This window comes from Ooceraea biroi, chromosome 2, assembly GCF_003672135.1.
Source record: "Ooceraea biroi isolate clonal line C1 chromosome 2, Obir_v5.4, whole genome shotgun sequence".
NCBI classification, from domain to species: domain Eukaryota; kingdom Metazoa; phylum Arthropoda; class Insecta; order Hymenoptera; family Formicidae; genus Ooceraea; species Ooceraea biroi.
Genome location: NC_039507.1, coordinates 15149234 through 15169361, shown reverse-complemented (window position 1 = coordinate 15169361; position 20128 = coordinate 15149234). Strand labels below are relative to the sequence as shown.

Sequence of the window (20128 nt, the reverse complement as noted above, 5' to 3'; positions counted from 1 at the left end):
GCACAGTCTCGACTATTAAAACTATATACGGAAGAATTATCGAGCTAGACTCAAAGTATGTGTATGTTACAGGGATACATTCCCGAGATAACTTTTTTTACGCGTAATCATCTGGACGAGAGTAAGCCTGTAACTCTACTTCCCGCCTGATTTGAAGCTTCTTCAGAGACAATTTCACCGCTGCAATCGATAGTATTCACAGACAGAAAGAGAGTAAATCGAAGGATGTATCTCTATGTAAAATCGTTAATCGTTTGTTCGTTTCTCGATGGAGTATGGTTCGTTATTCGGTATATAGCATGATACTTAAAAATTAGACTGTTACGCCTTAACGTTAACATTACATATCGGGGGGGGGGGGGGGGGACAGCATCGTTTATTCATGTAAAAAAAAATTTACTCCGGTCAAACGCACCAAAGATATGTGACACCTTTGATACCATTGACACGATATTTTTGATAAGAAAAATATTAACACTTTTTTCACATACACTAGTATGCTCACACTATATATTGAAGACGAAACAGAAACAGAATTTAGGAAGCAAATTCTCAAAATGTCACAAGTTCGCCCATAACGCTAGTGTTCATACTCTCACAAAACACTCACGTATTTATTATATCTCTCTTCTTTGTAGAGTGAATATAAAATTTAACATGACACGCTCCGCAGATCAACGCGAGCATCCGAGAATGGTCTGAACATCCTCTCTTTCTCTCCATGAAAGTTACACGGTGAGAACTTGGCGATTAGATCACCCACTAATATCCAAGTCTGATACCACATGCACTTCTTTATAAAGATCTTCTTCAGGTCATCAAAATCTTTATTTTTCAATGATTATCAATAGTAAATTAAATACGTAATAACAAACTAAAAACAAGCCACTTCCTGACTGGCTGGGCTTTCACATTCGCTTTTCCGAATCCAAAGAGTTCAATCAACCGAAACTCTAAGTTGCCAATGTTACACAGTAAGTATTTCATGCATAGCATCTTGTTAATTACGTGATACGTGACGCACCACCGTCTTCTTCTTGCATCGATATCGCGTTTGTAATCACATAATTCTATTCTCTTTCTCGTTCTCTTTGCGCAGTTAGAGTGTTGACTGATATGACTCTTTGAATGACAATTTTTTGTAAGAAGTTCGGTACCTCGTTTGAAACACTTTAGTGATCGCAATCAAGATTGTTGCTACAATGAAGAGTTATAGTCTTAGCGCGCTCCTGGAACAAATAAAAATTATTTTGAAATTACATAAAATAAATAAAAATCATTAAGTAATCATATTGAATTCTCCGTTACTAATAACAGTGCAGATCGTAAATAGTGCAAATCAGTCAGTTTTCCATTTTACGTTATTATATCTCTTTGTTTCTTGCATCGTATAGCATTGAGATGTATAGCAAACGTGTATACAGAAAGGTCTTTCGTGAAACTAGATGATTTACAAAATGTACACTGCTAAGTCTTTTTCAGTTCTTCAATCTTAAATATGTGCATTTAATTATATGCAATAAAAATAAAATCAGGATCGATACTGATAGTTGCTCGGCAATGCATAGAAATGCATGATATTAAAATTCTATCAATTTTATCAAACAAAAGTAATAACGCGAGCAAGTAAAACATAAACTATAACTTTTTTAAGCTATGCATAACAATGTTTTGGTGCAAGGTAGAAATTTAGGATTAATCTAACGGTTATTGAGGCATTGAGGCTATTCTATGTAACATAAAGTATGTAACATTAGTGTCGAAACATTAAATAACATTAAATTATTATATATGAAATAGAATAGACAAATTATATTTGTCAACATATGACTTGATACAACAGAAACAGATTCTCAATGAATATTCATCAAAAATTTCTTTCAACAGGAGAAAATTTGAGAGTTTATAGATTTATATATGTATATCCAATATGTTATAAGACGTTAATTAAGTGTTAATTAGCATGTAAGCATACTTATATCTCCATTAGTTTCAGTCGTTATCATTAGTAAGAGTTAAAGAGTTAAAATCTTTGTCTTGACATTTTTGTGAAATTTTGTGAAACGTTGATTCATCGGAGAGAGAGAGGGAAAAGCGTTTACAGAACCCTTGCGCGTTATTGCTTCTTGGAGGAATGATTTGTGCCAATCGAAACGTTGTTGAGCTTTGTAGAGCTTTGTTTCAACCATCTTTTAAGCTTGATATTCGCTGTTAAAAATGATAATTTACATAAACGACATAACTAAAGAACAGAAATTCGGCATTGAACATGGCAGCGAGAAGTACTAGGAGTATGCGAAACTCCACCGATCGAGAGTCCTACGTGATGATCATGATCATTCCAATATACCGATTGAAAATGACCCGACGACACGAGATGTAACGTGCATTTTCTAGCGAAAACTACAAACTATGCAAACATGCTACAAAAAATCGGTTCTAAAAAGTTTCGTTGCACCTGATTGAGCGTTGGCCTGAGTAGGTGCCTGACCTTGACCTTGCCCTTGCCCTTGAGCACCTTGAGCACCTTGAGATACACCCGGTCCAGCAGTCGACAAGCCACCACTAACAGTACCACTTGCAACTTTTTGTTTCAACATTGTCCAGTCAAATGTATAATCGTATTGGTGGTTCAATGTACGGAAAAGTATGCGGAAAAGTTGGCGCAGATACATGTAGTCCGGGCTTTCCTCGAAACGTAAACCTCGCGTGTAGTTGAGATACATCGCAAACTCAGCGGGAAATCCCTAGAGAAAAATTTCATCTTTCCTTTATCACGGGTACAGTTGGTACAACGAGAATATCAAGAGAAAAGGAATACATGCATAATAGGTGTACATACCTTGCATAACACTTCTACAGGAGTCGACATTTTTTTCTCACTAATTTTCTCATACTTTTGCTTCTTCGTCGCAGCTTTGAGACCTTGCCACGGTAATGAACCACGATTGAAGTACATAAGAACATAGCCGAGCGACTCCATATCGTCGCGACGACTCTGTTCGATCCCAAGGTGCGCGTTTATAGACGCATACCTTGCGGTGCCTGTCAAATTTTTATCCTCGCGGTATATTATGTGCAGTCTTGTACGACTGTCTCTATACTTCTTAGCCAATCCAAAGTCAATGAGGAATAGCTGAAATATAATAATATTAAATAGTTTAGATGGACTCTGTAATACTGTGACCGTGTAATAGAGAAACGTTTCATATACCTTGTTACAATGTCGTCCAATCCCCATTAAAAAATTGTCTGGCTTTATATCTCTGTGGATGAAGTGCTTGCAGTGAACATACTCGATCCTACCAATCATCTGATCGGCCAACATTAGGACTGTCTTAATAGTAAACCTTCTTGAACAAAAGGTGAAGAGGTCTTCCAGTGATGGTCCAAGAAGGTCCATAACGAGAACATTATATTCGCGTTCTTGGCCATACCTAAAAAAGAAAATTCAAATAAACTTTAATCGATAATCTGTGTGGATTATATTAGAGTAATTTCAAAAAAGTCTCTTTTCTTATCCTTATGTGACGTTATAGTTACCAACGTATGTGTGGTATTCCTATACCACCATGTAATATTTTGTAGAGCTTTGACTCGTACAAAAGCTGAGGATGCCGGGCTCGCATGTTCTCCAACTTGACTGCAACTTCCTGAAACATAATACGCAGTGTGTATTGTCAAGTTACATTGCAAAAATTTGCTGACATACACAATGATGTGATAACCAGTTTTCCTCTTCTTACTCTTTTTCTTTTTTAAAAACTTTTTTATAACAAATAACAAGAGGTAGAATTAAAATGGAACCCATCTTCTTTCCGACTGCAATTCAATACAGTAAATTCATTCAAATCACACAAATCTCTTTATTTAATTTTCAATTAAACATCTCATTTAAATCATATTTCCTGCTCATTGTCATTCAACCATCGTTATCATATTTTAAAATAGCACAAGTTAGCACAAGTTTCCAAATGCAACAATGGCACTTGGTACGAGCTCGTCTTGTTATAACTAGGTTTTCTCGAGCATATCGTTCCCTTAAATGGAACTATAACCTAAGTAAAACATAATATGCAGCTGACCCTATCTTGCATGCACATCAAATCAAGCCAATCCAAACTTGAAAGAACTTTTAGGAAATTGGAAATCCACCGCGATCTTTGCAACCGAATTGCAAAATACGCGCGCCGAATTTCTTTATTACTATTATTATTATTATGACAAACGTCGGCTTACAGTTATCCGAAGCGCGTCGCGACATACATACGTCATTCGCGCTAACAATACTCTCGACACGCAGGTCTTCCGCGTGAAACGTGTGTTCGTCGAGTGGACGAGAGTTCGCTCGCTGTCCGCGACGGCAGCTAAAAATGCTCTCGACGTATCGCCGTAGGCGCCGTTTCGCGCTGTCGACTCGAGGGCCTCGAGGCTCGGCGCTCGTCTCGTCGCCACGTCGGGAAACGGGTAACCACGATCGCGGGGACGATCGAGGCAAAACCAGACAAGAGAAACGGGAAACGCGGGGACAGTCGTGCTGGCGGACCCACGGCAAGGGACACGCTCCGCTCCTTACCTCGCCATTAGAGATGTTGATGCCGAGGTAAATGTCGCCGAACGAGCCCGAGCCGATCTTCCTCATCAGCCTGTACTTGCCACCCACGATGAACTCATTCTTCGCTATTGATATCGCCAACGACGCCATGTCACTACTCTCCTCCGTGTGCCTTCTCTCTCTCCTCCTCCGCTGTCCAGCTCTTCTCTCGCGCGGCGATCCCTACACAGCGGTGTAGTTTTGCACCTGCTCTGTCTTTTACCCTCTCTCACTCTTCCACTCGTTCCTCCGTCTCGCAATCTGTCTCGCTCGTTCGCTCGCTCTCTTTCTCTCACTATCTTCCTGTCTTTCTCGCGCACGCAGTTTGAATCAAATCGCGCTACACATCGACCGAAATGTATCAACACGCTTTACGATCGGACTTTTCACAGTTAAAATCGCAGAGGACGGGGTACGCGTCGTATCACGTATCGGGCGAGTAGTCACTGACGGCACGACAAGCCCCGTCGACAGCGCGCCGACATTTTCCCTTTCGCTCTGGGTACGACTGGCAGCGACTGACGTTCCGGAAGCGATACGTCACGACGGCGTAGAGGCGGTGCGAGCCGCGAGCCGCGAGCCGCGAGGGAGAGAAAAGGAGAGACGCGGCTCACTGCCGCTCAATCAAGCTACTCGAGGTGCGATGTTGCGTGTGGCCGACGATCGTCCCTGACGAGTCACGTGCGTGAAAATTTTCTACACGCGCGATCGCGCGCTTCCTTCCTCGACATCTCGACTCGTATTCGCGTGAAGTCGCTCGCTTGAGATCGTAGTAGTTGCAGGCCCGTAGATCATTAGGATGTCTCGTTACGATCTGAGATAATGAAATTTGCGAAATACTGTAAAATACAAGATCATTTGAAATGTGCTTGTCGCTTCGACAGCCCCGAAAACAATCGATCCAGCGATTTCAACTAGGGTTTTAGCGGTTTTAGCCACTTGGCGCGCATTGGCGGGAAATTTAAATGAAACGTTTTTTTGCAAACAGCACGCGAATAATAGATTTCATCGAAGCAACGGCTACTCGCTATGGGTCATAGATGTCCTTCCATTATGGATACGGCACTGGTGCATCGGAACCATCGGAACCTCGTGCTACTTATACGTATAGTTTTACGAGCCATTGTTTTCGACTTTGTTCCAGCGATCGTTTGTTACAGAAAGATATGGCCATATAGCGTTAAACGAACAATGATATGATTATAATATTTCTACGGCAGAAACATTGCGAGTAGGGCGATTTAAATAGAGTTCCTTGAAATTATAATTAAGGGACAATCTGGACAAATTGATTACATTTTTCATTGGACATGCAACGTTATGGCGGAACCAATCGCCCTAACGAAAATTCCACTCCACAGACTATTATTCCAAGGGCCAATGTTTCAACTTCCTGGCTAAGCTAACAGCTCTGTTTTTTTTCTTTTCTTCAAAAGAAACAAGACAAACACATGTTAGCTTACCAAGAGGTTGAAACAATCGGCCCTAATATAAGGGACTGTAGACTCAGACTTCTCTCTATGTTCCATTAGATGTGCAAATATTGGGTTGTTCGGAAAGTAATTTCGTTTTTCACAAAGAGATGTCGTTAGTCGCGTTCTTCGATACTTAACCTTACTCTAAGCGGCAAATTCGTTTAATATTTTGACAACTGACATTTCAGACGTCATTTAGTATCTTATTGTGTTGCGATCTGTCAAGTAATGTTTTTTGGCATCACATCAAACATGGAAAATCAAAGTGAGCATTTTCGTAATATTTTGCTTTTTTACTACCGAAAGGGTAAAAATGCAGTGCAAGCGAGAACAAAATTGTGTGCCGTGTACGGAGAAGATGTATTGAGTGAACGTCAGTGTCAGAATTGGTTTTCGAAATTTCGTACTGGAAATTTCGATTTGAAAGATGCGCCACGTTCAGGACGGCCAATTAAAGCTGATGACGGAAAATAAAGGCTCTGGTGGATGCAAACCGTCGCATAACAACACGCGAAAGTGCTGAAAAGTTAAATTTATCGAATTCGACTGTTTACGATCATTTGAAACGCCTTGGATTCGTTTCAAAGCTCGATATTTGGGTTCCACACAATTTAAAGGAAATTGACTTGATTCGACGCATTACCATCTGCGATTCATCGTTGAAACGTTAAGAAAATGAACCATTTTTGAAGCGAATCATAACTGGAGATGAAAAATGGATTGTTTACAACAGTGTTAAGCGAAAACGATCATGGTCCAGGCAAGATTAACCTGCTCAATCGACATCCAAGGCAGATATTCATCAAAAGAAGATGATGCTTTCTGTATGGTGGGATTGGAAGGGAATCGTATTTTTCGAGCTACTACCAAGCAACCAGACGATTGATTCGAAAGTGTATTGTCGTCAGCTGGATGAATTGGATGCTGCCATCAAGCAGAAGCGACCGGAATTGGCGAATAGGAAAGGTGTCGTATTCCATCACGACAATGCCAGACCACACGCAAGTTTGGTCACTCGCCAGAAGCTTTTACAGCTTGGATGGGATGTGCTACCACACTCACCATACTCTCCTGATCTGGCACCATCCGATTACCATTTGTTCCGGTCTCTACAAAATTCTTTGAACAATGTAAACTTCGATTCAATGAAGGCGTCAAAAATCACTTGCTTTAATTTTTTGTCAATAAGGAGAAGGACTTCTATGAGCGTGGAATCTTAAAGTTGCCAGAAAGATGGCGAAAGGTAGTGGAACAAAATGGCCAATACATCACTGAATAAAATTTATTCTAAATATGAAAAAACCGCCTTTCATTTTTCCTTGAAAAAACGAAATAACTTTCCGAACAACCCAATAAAATCGGTGCTCTTTTTTCAAGAGATTGAACCTTTATTTACTTTGTTGTTTTCGAAAGGAGATTTGTGCTGTCCGATACTTGGAGAAAAATATTCGAAAATAATGGCGAATATTTCGGAACTTGACATATATGTTTTTATAATAAAGGCCGCTCAATTTCTTCAAAAAATCGAGCATCTCGAAATGAATCAATTTGCGCACCTTATATTTATTAGCATAGAAATAACTTAATTTTTATATTTATATAATTTCATTATATTTTCTAACAGTTTTCAAATACATTTCATTATAGACAATTTACTGCGAATTATTAGTGTATGTGTTATATACGATATATGGACCGTGAAATGAAGCTTTTCGCAAATAAAAAACATATAAAGTGTATTTGTGTGATTACACAATTTATAAAACTCGGAGAGGTATATAATTTTTTACTAAAAAGTATAATTCTTTACTGAAATATATAACGCTATTTTTCAACGGCATTGCAACAAATTCAATGAAATCAAATTTTAATTTCACAAAAAATAACATTGTCAATTTTGGGACACCATATACTCCACGTTCTTGATAAAAGAGAAAGGAGACAAGCTGAGTGTAGAAAGTGCAATTGAAATGAAGAGAGATCCACTTATTTCCGCACCCGCACACACGCAATAGTTGCGATTGCGACAGCCATGGACTAATCGGTAGACGTTTTCGGTGTAGCCTGAGGGCAACTTGTTTATTTATTTTGTTTATTTTTGGTTTCGTTTGGAAAAAATATCCCCGTTACGTTGTGTCTCCGAAAATTTTTACATGCAAGTTCGATCCGCGACGCGGTATGGCTGCGATTGATTTTCCATATCTGCTACTGCTGATCACACTGTTCACTGTAGCGCTAACCTCATCTGTCAAAGCTGGACCAGATGGCACGTCTTCGATGTCACCGGATTTCGATCAAGGGTCTTCACCCAAGTCGTTCTCCTCAGAAGTCGAGCACCACACTCCCGCTGAAAAGAAAGAATCGAAGGTGAGAATAACATTGTGCGAAAACGCGCGTTCACGTCCATGAGTATCGTACTGTTTACTCGTGCTTCATTTTGTTAATTTTGTCGTTTCATCACCTAGTTGCTCTTTCCTTTGTGTTTCTGTAAGCTTTATTTTAAATACCTACTTGATATATATTGTTACTTTTATTTTGAGTATGTATTGTTTTTTTAGAGATTATTTATTTCACAGAACTTTTTATTTGATTATTCTGCAAGCTCCAAATATAAAGATTACAAGATAAGTCTAATAGGAGGAGGGTTGCATTTCTTTTAACACGTATTGAGTTCAGAGAATCAAATTGTTCAAATAATAGAAAATTATTATTATTTCTAAAATAATGAAATTAAAAAACTTTTTTATATTTCATTATCGACAGATGATCAAAACTGTAGTTTAATCTGTATTCTAACAGAATCTTCCAAGTACATCGATAAATACAGAAGGAGGAGTTATATCAATGCCCTCAACTGTTGAACGCTTGAACGTTGAAAGTACAGCTGTGACTACATCCGACAAACTTGATGAGTTAAGAACAAGAGAGAACGTGCCTAAAGAGAGGAATGCTAGTCCTTCTGTAGTCGCAAGGAAGGGAGTCCAAGAGAAAATCAAACCAAGAAAGGGTGTAGAAGATGTAAATTCAGAGAGGACAGATATGTCCTTTAATCAAACCAGGTTTAGAGATACAAAACTGGTGATAGAAACTAACTCAGCGTCAGAAACTGCTCATATTGATAATCAATCTGAAACTTCCAATATTACTACATCAAGATTAAACGTCAGCATACCACAATCTAGAAATTCGGCAACAGTAAATGAACTTGATACAGGAATTGTAAATAATGTAACAAAGCCAATGGAATCCTCACATATGAAGAAGCATATACCGAAACCTAAACCAACAGTAACGAGCGTTGACGGGCCGGAAGTCGACGATTATAGGCCATCGTCGCGTACGAAGAGTTCTCCGTTAGGCATGCCGAGAAAGATCGACTACATTGTGCCAGTCGTTACAACGATTTTCGCTTTGCCGTTATTATGTGCCGCTATTTTTATATTGTATAAGCGTGGTCGAGAATGCTGGGACAAGAGGCACTATCGACGAATGGATTTCCTAATTGATGGAATGTATAATGAATAAGGTTTGTCTCTCTTTATCTGAACAGGTTATTTTATGAGATTAATTTCGACATATAGTGATGTAAAAGGAAATTATTCATCGGAAAGATATCAGACATAATATCTGCATTTTTCCACAAACGTAAATTGTCTATATGATTTCCTCAAGTTTAAGTAGCACTTGGTATTTATTTCTGTTTACATAACAATGTGTCCAGGTGACAATAACATTTATCACCGGGCGCGCGATATATATATATATATATATATATATATATATATATATATCAAAGTGCTTGATTACCTTTTAATGCCATTAATATATACAATATATACAATAACACGCGCTATTTATAATGCTACAATAACGTTCAAAACTCGCTAGACTAATCTCCAAGTTTATACGTTAGTAAGTAATCAATGCATTGAGATTTATGCTTGAGTTTGAAAGAGTCTTCAAAGAGGAATGTTAACATTGAAGACATTAAAATAATGATTTTGTAAATATTTTGTGAGAGCTTTCGGGTTTGAGTTTTTTAAAAATAACGTATGTAAATATAATATATAGGAGATTATATATCTCTCATGAAAAAAATTTATATGGAATATCAATAGAAACATATATTTGTTTTTTTGTATATGTATACATATCACACTTGATGCCATTTAGAAAGTATAAGAGAAATTTATCAAGGGTCCAATTGTAAAATCCGACAATAATACTAGCGATTGAAATTTCTGTACAACTAAAATCTGAAATTTCGTTTTAAACATTGCGTCACCTTTGAAAATATTCCCTCAGCGAATATTGTGCAATTCTGTAAGAAAGCCGTATAAAAGTAGTTTGTAAGATATTTCTTAATTGTACGCAACGCGATAGTGTACACAAATTTGACCAAAGAGTTACTTGATTTGTGTAATACATCGCATCTGTATTACCTATATTTTTTCATTTATATTGTATTTATAATGTTGCATTTCCCTTCGCGGAGGGATAGATAAATCTCTAAAATGTTAAAACTCATTTGCAAGGAAATTTTGTGGATAATTGCTATAAACAAAATATCAAAGCAGTGAGATGTGGGTTTGCTATGTACATACAACACGATAAGCAATAAGGTTTCTAAAATTACTTTTAGGCCTTTGGAAATTTCTATTTTGTCGATGCATGGGAAAATGAATAATGAGACAATTATTTTTATACTATATCTATGTAGAGAGAAGAAAAAGATTATTCACATGTTGTTACAAAATATATCTATTTGAAAATCCCATGATTGTCGCACCGTTTATTTCGTGACCTATATAAATAATGTACTGCTTTAAAAACAGAAACAAGAAAATGAAATAGTATCTGGAAAGATTTTATTTTAATAAGCTTGTCATATAGAGATACATAAATTTAATAACGTTAGTAATACGTGTAAATTACGAATTTTATCTACTCGATGAAAATCACAATGCAGAGAGAGAGATAGAACTTTATGTACGTACATGCTTTACATATTTGCACATTCAGATATCTGTATCTTGTTATAATCTCCAATAATCTAATGTGATTTCAAAATATGTAATAACAAATACCTCTCTTGTCTTTTCTTCTTGGTATTTTCTTTTCAAGACTATGAATTGTTGCAAAACGCGCGATTTAGAAACTTATCTAATCAAATAAATGCACATTTATATTTTCAGTTTAAATCTATATAAAGTTTCTCTCTTGTAAGAAATACATGTATGAAAATCGCGAAAACAAAGAATTTTCTAACGAGTGGGAACATCTTTATCGTATTATATATAATTATAATGTATTATATATATTACGATACGTAATTAAAATCATATTTTATAAATTCGACACATTGCTCATTAATATAATGCTATTAATTTAACGTAAGAACTTGTGCATAAATGTACAACTTAAATACATATCATAATGCTAAAAATATTAATAAAAAAGATATACGTATTATGACAAAGTTCAACCGAAAAAAATCAATTCTTGTTATAATCTTTTTTAACATTTTAAAGATTTAAGTTATGAATCTTTTAAGAAAAATGTTCTCGCTATTTTCTCTATTCAATCTAACCTTGAATAGTATTTATATATACAGTTATCACTAGACCAATGAGCGAATAACAAATTTTACTCGTGACGGTAAGTTAAGTATTAGATAACTATGGTAAAACCTGGTAAAACCTGGTTAAACTGAAGATTCACCTCGCGGATCTTTTTCATTTTGACATATTTGCGACAATTGCGACGAAAGAAATTAATTACCGGTTAAAGGAATGATTAAGATCGCGTATATATTAAAAGTTTTTATTCCGATTTTACTGAAGAAGCTTATCGATTGTACGCGTACTTTCAGCCGACCAAGATCGATTAGTCACAATCTGCCATCTCCAAGCTCAGTCACTCCTGCGACTGCGGAAATATTACATCTTGTGCGGAAAGTTTCTCTGGTTGAAAATTATCTCGAGAACTTTCATACGATCGTCGTGGAGTTCTTCTACTTTGATTTGTACTTTGCCTCATCCGGAAAAACTTCCCTAGGCGGCACAAGGCTGAGCATCATCACGTGACGCGTGTAATTCCTGGAATTGCGGAATTGCGTGTCGGTGCCATGGATTCGATCGAGAACGCCCAACACACCGTAGCACTGATTGAATCTGGAAATATTTGTTTAAACAATAATCCGCAGATCTTGATTTTTAATATTGAATTTAAAATTTGACACATAGCGATAAACATAGCGATGTTGAACGACAACGACAACGGAACAAAATACGGATACGGATTCTTTATCAACTTTATGAAAAGTGATTTTCAAGAGAAAAGTTTTAAAATTACTTATTATTTGTTTAGATAATACGAACGCGTGTCAATGCGTGTAAACTTTCAGCGTACAATGTAGAAATTAATAAGAACTTGTGATTACTTTAAATGATGGAAGTCGTGCGCCTCCGGCGATGGGAAGAACGGTAGGTGGTATCCAGAATGTGCATTCAACGTCGAAAGTATCGCGAGTGAGAACCAAATCCAGGCGGTGGCCACGTGGGAGCCCATAATGCATACACCCAAAAAGGGTGGAAGTAGGTTCGAACCGACGTGCTCCAGAGGATGACAATACAACGCGGTCACGGCTATGGGCGCGGTCCATTCATGATGCTGCTTATGTATATATTTATATACAGAACGGTTGTGGAGGAATCTATAAAATAAGACTCAGTATTAACAAATATAGTATGCTTCTCAAACATAAATATAATTTTCGCGCGCACACACATGCCTATTAATTTTAGGATTTTTCATCGGGATAAATTGATTCAATGATATATAAACGCGTTTCGCATGCAATTTGTCAGTCTTCCGACGTCCGTCGACGTGAGTCGTCGATTTCAGGATTATAGTGGCTTCCAGACGTGCGTACCTGTGCGAGTAATAAAAGCCAATTTCCTCGCATAATATGTGAATCGCGATCTCGGCGAGCACCCAGTGGAAGGTCGGCAGCTCGCGCACCGGAGGGAAACCGCGCCATTCCATGAAGTAATAGCCGAGGTACATAATGGGAAAGCCGACGACGATCTGATTGAACAGTACTTGAGCGATCACTTTGCATAACTCCCTCTTGTCCACCGGCTCGTTCGTGCCGGGCTGTATTTTATATCTGCGCAGCGCCGCTGGTCGATTGGTGACATCCAGGATGGTGTAAATTCCGCCAACAACCCAGTAAACAACTATCGTCAACGATAAAGAACCTGTCGACGATAAATACGAAGTTATTTGGTGTCTTTGTGGTAGGAATTTGCAGCATTGCCAAACATTTTTTTCTTGCATGTAAATTTCTACCTTGTGAATTCGTAAACATGCATATATTATAATAGTATTGACTAGCGATACGATGCTCATGTATTGGCTATTAAGCATTTACTAATAACAATATGTCCTATTGAAATTAACATACGGATGTATATAATTTTCATGTAAATTATATAAAATTGTCTATCTTCTTTTTAGTAATATGAAACGCACAATATAGATTTATTACTATTTTTATATTTGTAAAGATTACTGTATTTCTTGAGCTTACCGTAAACCCAAAGTGTGACCGGATTATCTCCAAATTTATCCAAAATTTTGTCCCACTGAGCTTGCCAAAAGTCCCCAGATGCACCCCAGAATCTTTGTAAGTGCCTGAAATTTCGTTTTTCTTAGTTAGATTTCGAGAAATAAATTTACAATTTGATTAGCGTGCTTATTTATAATATTCAGTTGTAGGAAGATGTATACATGTATATGTACATATATGTTTATTCCATGCAACAGTTAAAGTTGCAAAGTTGTTATCACTACAGAAAAATGAAAAACAACCGTATTTTTATTAACATTTTATACAATTACTAAAAAAATAAGCTAAGTTAAAGTGGCTCGATGTAATTTATATTACCATGTCAAAGAATTGCAAAAAGCAGCAAATCCGACTACCACAGTTCCAATAACAAAAAGTACGCTTCTGAGACTCGAGAGCAGCGTCGGTGGAGTTTGATTTTTCGAGGCATCGCTGATTGCAGAGGTTGCTATAAACAATAATAACGAATTACAAACAATAGGATTGTCTAACCAAGAGAGTAAGGAACTTATAGTCAGTGACATTTACAAGATTCATGAAAATTATTTCAAATTTATTTTATCGCACAGATACGGATAATCAGATATGTAATAGTCTATGTGGATGCATTTTGTTGTTAAAATAAGACTTCAATTGTAAATTTGATAATATTATTTTTACGAGAATTATTCAAACAAGTCTTTCTCAGTTATCATAATAATTTGCTACAAAAACAAATGTAAATTGTGCCAGCAAACTTCTTTTCTATAATTTGTATTTAATCTCAAGCTCAATATTTTTTAACTTGAAATGTAACTTGAAGTGACAAATATAATTAAATTTGCATTAATCTTTTAATATCATACAGATTAATTTTCACTAAAAGTGAAAGGCTATATCAATAACATTTCACAAAAACATACATATTTATTGCTTCTTCACAAAACGCGGCAGTCGTTTTTTCAAACAAATTTATATTCACCAAAAGTCTAGTTCTTTATGGAACTGGTATTCGAGTGCTCAGACGAGGTATCGAGGTATTGCGAGTGGATTAATTAATGGCCATTTCGTTACGCAAGATAAATCAGCATTCTATCGATGTCGCGTCCGACAGGTGCTCGACTCAAAATCAAGTCACGAAACACAAGCAAGCGGAAATTTTCAATTGCCACTTGATGTTCATCGTCGAATCCGTTTAATACCTGACAAAATGAGATGACAACGTGCCAGCATCATGATTCAATTTTCAAAGTCCTGTTATTGACCGGATTATCTCGAACCCATGCACTCTCGGAGTACAATTTGGGGGGAAATCTGACGATCCTCGCATGACTTTCTCAATTTGCCGATATTGCCAAACGTATTTTCGTATGAGATAATTATGTGCACATAATCTCAATGTCGCAATAAAATGTTCACCCATTTATCTTCAAATACTTGTATTTCTATACTAATTTACATCACTTTATCGCTGCGCAGTTTCTTTCGCTTGCATGTGTACAAAAAATATGGAAATATGGTTATTTATCTTTTTCATCATCACTGATACAAACGATGAGAAATTAAAAAGCCGCTTGCTTCATTGCGTCACAAATAATAATTTATTCTTCGACTTTTTGTCGATGTTAACGCTTGTTATTGTTATCATATTATGTACGAGATGCCGCACACACATGCGTGCGCGCCAAGTAGCGTCCAATGTGCACAAAAATAACATCGAGAACATGAGAAGAATCATGATAAATACGTATAATGATTAAAAACAGAAAAAAAGGTAGAAATTCACGCAAATACTTTCACGAATAATCCTGGCCGTGCGTCACTAACATATCGAATGACTTTGAAGTTTAACTGATAAGTCTCGATCGTGCTGCTATGTTTGACTTGCGCAATAATATTTTTTGCTGGACAAGCATCGTGTCGTTTATATTTTATTACGTCCTTGCGGTGGCAGTCATTTATTTATCGATCACCGAATTCCGAGGTATTTCGACGGATCGAATAGTGCCATGACTATGGATTTGGTTCCTGTGATAAAGCCTCGTGCAATCTTGTATAAAGAAAATGACAAAAGAAAACGAAACTATTAGTCACACCGGTAATTGATAGAGACAGTAAGTATTTTGCGCATCTGTCGAGAATACTCAGACACGTTCCTAGAGCAATAGCCACTGCAGAGATATGATGCAAGCTCCTTGACGCAAGTCACGTGTGTCAAGCATATTAGCATGACAGCTTTGAGAATTGTACTATGATCGACGCTATTTTGTGAATTATACCGCTCATGTGCTTATGAATATTCGGTTATCTCAAGAGCTCGACAGAGTTGAAATATATTTTCCACTTGTGGAAATCAAACAAATGATAAAATTGCGTTCACCATTGATGTTACATGTTATCGGGAAGTTATCGGAAGGAATGATTTGACAAAACATATGTAACTATATATAACGAAAACATTTCATTCGTAGACGTAGAATGTTAAATCTATTTTATTTCTATTTTTAATGGAGATTTAATTTCAGAGACATTTTATCGAATGTTGGATTTGGAAAATGTTACGCGTCAAAAATTTGAGATTTTTGCGCTGCTAGTTATTCATTATATTTTGGCTCCAACCCGTTAAAATAGATAATGTTATACGTGTGAGTGAGAAACACATATTAAACTTTATTGTTGAAAATTTATTCCGCATTCGTGATACGAAAAAGTGACTTGCTTAATAAGCAAGTTACCACGAAGAGCAAAATAGAGAAAAGATTAGAGATCATTAGAGAATCAGAGATTTCCATTCTTTCCGTTAAAAATAATGTACCATTTTGAAATATTTTATAGTCGACTAAAACATTTGTCAATAATATTTCTCTTAATCGTGCTTGTGTAGCACACGCTTAATATTATCGATTACTTTTCATCTACATAGAGAAACATCCATTACGTAAATAAAAAAAAATCAATTTTCATATCAATATAAATTTCTCAGACGATGCATTCAATACCATTTGCGTATCGATACACTCATTCTTTCCATCAGCATTTGCAAAAATTTGCTAAAAGGATGCAAAAGTAAAAAACATTAGTTCTCTTTCCTACATAAGATAATATGTTGATAATTATAAATTCTCTAACTAAATTAAGCAATCAACGTATCTAAAAATTGAAATGATCAATCTGATTAAAAACAATACATATATATAATTATACAAAGCAGAAAAGAATTAATTTCTCGTAATATCCGCATGATTTTCAAGTCGACTTGCGGTCCAATTCACATCGCTAACAACAATCAATGTACGTACCACTATTTTACAAGGAGCGTTTCCTTTAGCGATTACTTAAACGTAATATAGTGCGTAAGAGGAAAAAGATATCCTTAATCGTTAGTTCCACAAGCAGTTTCTCCACATCAGCAGCAAGATGCGTCTTTCGGGCCGTCGTCGCTGTTAATGCCAAACATCGGTAACGTTAGCACTTACTTTTCGCTTTACGCCGCGATTTTTTCGGAGTGTCCCGAGTTCTCCACCAGAGCCAGAACATCTTGAACGAGCGCAACTGGTTCTTCCAGTGGGACGTGGCGTGACCGTGAATCTAACGGCTCGGGGTCAAACGCGCGGTGAAGGTATACCAGCGATCATTCACCGTTGCTGGCTGCTGCAGCACGCGTCGTTAAGCGAGCCACACTGACCAGCAACGTTTCACGACTCGCCAACGAAGGCCCGCGGACCTCCGTGCCCGTCGCCCCGGCGCCACCAATTTCCTTTGTTTACGCTGTGACTTGGAGTAGGGACGCCTGAGATAGTTCGATAGTATCGAAGCCGGTATTTCGACCTCCGACACTGGATTTTTATCTTGCAAGTTGCAACATTGATACTGATATATTGTTCCCAGCAAAGTAACAGGTAATATACACGTTAGTTATAATTTCCCACTCAACAATGTAATTGTTACATAACACGTATGTTATGTTGTGTATTTATATTAGTGAGTGGGTTGCGATCATATGATCGCGAGATGCATTAGAATCTTTGGTCCTACGATGTTGCAAAAATAATGGTACTGTTCAACACAAAATCTGCGTATTTTTACGTTTAGTGATCATGCTTAATTCTGAATTCTTTTTTCTCTCGTTTTCTATGGAACTATACGCGAGATAGTTAATGCGGGTACGTATTTGAGCATTTTCAATGTGGATATATTTGGATGCTAAATGTTTTCTATACAGATACTTAATTAATTCCATAATACCTTCATAATATCGTATAATTCCGTAGATCAAATAAACAAGATATTAAATTGAAGATTTTATCTTATTAAACTTGAATTATCAATTAGTGCGTCGGACGACATAACGTTTTCCTCGTTCGAGAGCGCTTGTCTCATTTAAAATAGACCATGGAACAATGTATTCGCTGATTAAACATTTGTCAAGCCGAAACAAACGTCGGCACCCTTTGTACAGGTACGTACGTACGTGTATGCAGTGGTTAATTAATGTGTCGACGTGTGATACAATATTGTAATTGCTCGTGACAATACACGGTCAAATGCGCGACGTCACTTAAATGCGTATTTTAGGTTTCGATTTTCTGGCGTTTACTACACGTTTGCTGGATGCTCAAGATATTCACAAAGATCGTACGTAATTGAACTATATAATAACAGACGTACGTCACGTCACGCGTGCGACTCACTCACTCTTGTGCTTGCTAGAGATTAGATTCTATCAGATAGATAAGTGACAGTTGCCAAACAAATACTGAACACAATCTTCTTTATCGTCTATGACCTATATCAATCGGTATGTTTCTAATTAAGATAAAAAGTATACGTTTGTTTGCTCTACTGTCCATAAGTAAACAGCATTGTCTAATAATGGAACAGCTTAAGCATGATGAATAACATGATTTATCTCAAGTTTGTTTTCAATAATTATTTGTACTTGAAAGATGTAACAGCGAGGAAAAACAGTCTGTTAGGAATCACGATTATTGTTTTGGTGACTTATTGCAATTACACGATTTTCCAGTTATGCCGTATTTTTTGCCGTACGAGAAAAAATCGTAGAAGAAAAATTGCGACGCTCCGAACACATGTTGATGTCCTTGGTGTTCCTTCTCTCACAGTTTATGTACAGTTTACCTTTTAAATTAAAATGCGCGATTAATACGATTAACGATGATATCGATAAATTCAAAAACCAAAAAATCTCGAAATCCAGCACATAGGTACTTCGTATAACGTAACATAATCATGCAATTAGATTATTAAAACATACCAATACGTGTGTTACAAAAACTGTTTGGAAGACGTTACGTGCAACATGGGCAAGGCTCGCGAACGTGTGTATACTGTAAACATTTAACGTTTATAATATACGTAAAAAATAAAATAATATCAAATGCTATAGATTTGCTACATATACATTTATATAAACCTATAATGAATTTTATTCCGGTAAACTCGAGCCGCGAATTAACTTGAAATTAACTTGCCAAATATATACAAGCCAAACAAGCACGTTAAGCTCGTTTTCCACAGATTTCAAACTTCCGGGATTGGATTTCACTCCGGTATAATGAGCGCGAAAAAATATTCACAAATTACCAGGGACGGAATATCGATATTTCGATCGTCGTGGCAATACCCGCATCCTTGTTTCCCCTCGCCGGGGACAGAAACCGGGTCAACCTCTTGATGAAAACAGTAATTTCGTTATTGATCAGATACATATCGCGCGTGTTTCTGCTTTGCGAAGAGCTTTGCTTTTCCGTCTATGCTCTTGCGATAACCCGCTTTTATTTTAAATAAAGATCCTCCGACTAAAGCGGAGAGTTCGCTCCTTCGATCTCTATACTTGTCAACATGAGAATCTTGCGCGCGGAGTTCCGCATTTTGCTGCGAAAAGCCACGACTGTAATCGCACACGTATGCGTAGCAAAATGGCTGAAAATGGAGTACGCGAGGAACGCTGGCACAAGGCAGCGCGATCGTTAATCGGATACCGCGAAACGATGCGGCATAACGCGCGCAAGAAGATGTGCGTTTCTTTTAACGATCACGCGCGTACATGGCAATATCAGTCTTCCTTCCTACCTTTGCACGGCCGCTGCACCTCCATCGTCGCACACACGGCTGACGGCGGCAGCGCGTTGGACTGGGAAACTGCGCGGCTGTCTCTGCTCACGATCAGTCTGACGAACTGTGACGAGGTGCGCGCGGATACAGTCGATAGACGGCGTCGAGGAACTGCAAGTGCGCCGTTACGTCGACGCGGTGCATCCGGGATCTGCAGTACGAATGACGATACGGAAACGAAACTGCCTCGTCACAAGTACGGCACAGGGATGCACTATTTGAGTCAAAGAAATCCTCTGTGTGCGATAGAAATATGTCTCCATATAGATATATCATACATATTATACGAAATATAACATTTTAATATACGCC

General features: G+C 37.3%; 3 protein-coding genes across 5 annotated transcripts; 1 reads left to right on the top strand and 2 right to left on the bottom strand.

The window, feature by feature from the left end:
- Positions 1-486: 486 nt before the first annotated feature.
- LOC105280059 (casein kinase I) lies at positions 487-5128 on the bottom strand. Of its 2 annotated transcripts, none has more exons than XM_011340238.3 (6): positions 4577-5126; positions 3544-3653; positions 3215-3437; positions 2843-3136; positions 2459-2747; positions 487-1229 (listed from the first exon to the last, which is right to left on the bottom strand). In XM_011340238.3, the coding sequence occupies exons 1-6, from the start codon at positions 4703-4705 to the stop codon at positions 1219-1221; spliced, it is 1056 nt and encodes a 351-aa protein (XP_011338540.1). In that variant the 5' UTR covers positions 4706-5126; the 3' UTR covers positions 487-1218. The 2 variants fall into 2 exon arrangements, with proteins under 2 accessions (XP_011338540.1, XP_011338541.1); XM_011340239.3 differs by lacking the exon at positions 487-1229 and adding an exon at positions 1348-2208 and having other exon boundaries at positions 4577-5128.
- Positions 5129-7643: 2515 nt separating this feature from the next.
- Positions 7644-11037, top strand: LOC105280057. Its single transcript, XM_011340237.3, has 2 exons — positions 7644-8436; positions 8869-11037. Exons 1-2 carry the CDS (start codon positions 8248-8250, stop codon positions 9592-9594), a joined length of 915 nt encoding a protein of 304 aa, XP_011338539.1. The 5' UTR covers positions 7644-8247; the 3' UTR covers positions 9595-11037.
- LOC105280052 (fatty acid hydroxylase domain-containing protein 2) lies at positions 10923-19931 on the bottom strand. Of its 2 annotated transcripts, none has more exons than XM_011340228.3 (6): positions 19775-19931; positions 14021-14150; positions 13664-13767; positions 13004-13331; positions 12512-12784; positions 10923-12242 (listed from the first exon to the last, which is right to left on the bottom strand). In XM_011340228.3, the coding sequence occupies exons 1-6, from the start codon at positions 19797-19799 to the stop codon at positions 12083-12085; spliced, it is 1020 nt and encodes a 339-aa protein (XP_011338530.1). In that variant the 5' UTR covers positions 19800-19931; the 3' UTR covers positions 10923-12082. The 2 variants fall into 2 exon arrangements, with proteins under 2 accessions (XP_011338530.1, XP_011338529.1); XM_011340227.3 differs by lacking the exon at positions 19775-19931 and adding an exon at positions 17158-17345.
- Between the last annotated feature and the right edge of the window lie 197 nt (positions 19932-20128).

What these genes read in the sequence shown, in the direction of transcription:
- LOC105280059 (XM_011340239.3), bottom strand. Translation starts at nt 4,705, where the DNA reads ATGGCGTCGTTGGCGATATCAATAGCGAAGAATGAGTTCATCGTGGGT. An exon ending in TCAACATCTCTAATGGCGAG is followed by an intron (nt 3,654 to 4,576) that starts GTAAGGAGCGGA and finishes ATTATGTTTCAG; the next exon opens with GAAGTTGCAGTCAAGTTGGA. An exon ending in TCAGGCCAACGCTCAATCAG is followed by an intron (nt 2,209 to 2,458) that starts GTGCAACGAAAC and finishes CATTTTTAACAG; the next exon opens with CGAATATCAAGCTTAAAAGA.
- LOC105280057 (XM_011340237.3), top strand. Translation starts at nt 8,248, where the DNA reads ATGGCTGCGATTGATTTTCCATATCTGCTACTGCTGATCACACTGTTC. An exon ending in CTGAAAAGAAAGAATCGAAG is followed by an intron (nt 8,437 to 8,868) that starts GTGAGAATAACA and finishes GTATTCTAACAG; the next exon opens with AATCTTCCAAGTACATCGAT.
- LOC105280052 (XM_011340227.3), bottom strand. Translation starts at nt 17,218, where the DNA reads ATGTTCTGGCTCTGGTGGAGAACTCGGGACACTCCGAAAAAATCGCGG. An exon ending in TTTTGCAATTCTTTGACATG is followed by an intron (nt 13,768 to 14,020) that starts GTAATATAAATT and finishes ACGAAATTTCAG; the next exon opens with GCACTTACAAAGATTCTGGG. An exon ending in GGTCACACTTTGGGTTTACG is followed by an intron (nt 13,332 to 13,663) that starts GTAAGCTCAAGA and finishes TATCGTCGACAG; the next exon opens with GTTCTTTATCGTTGACGATA.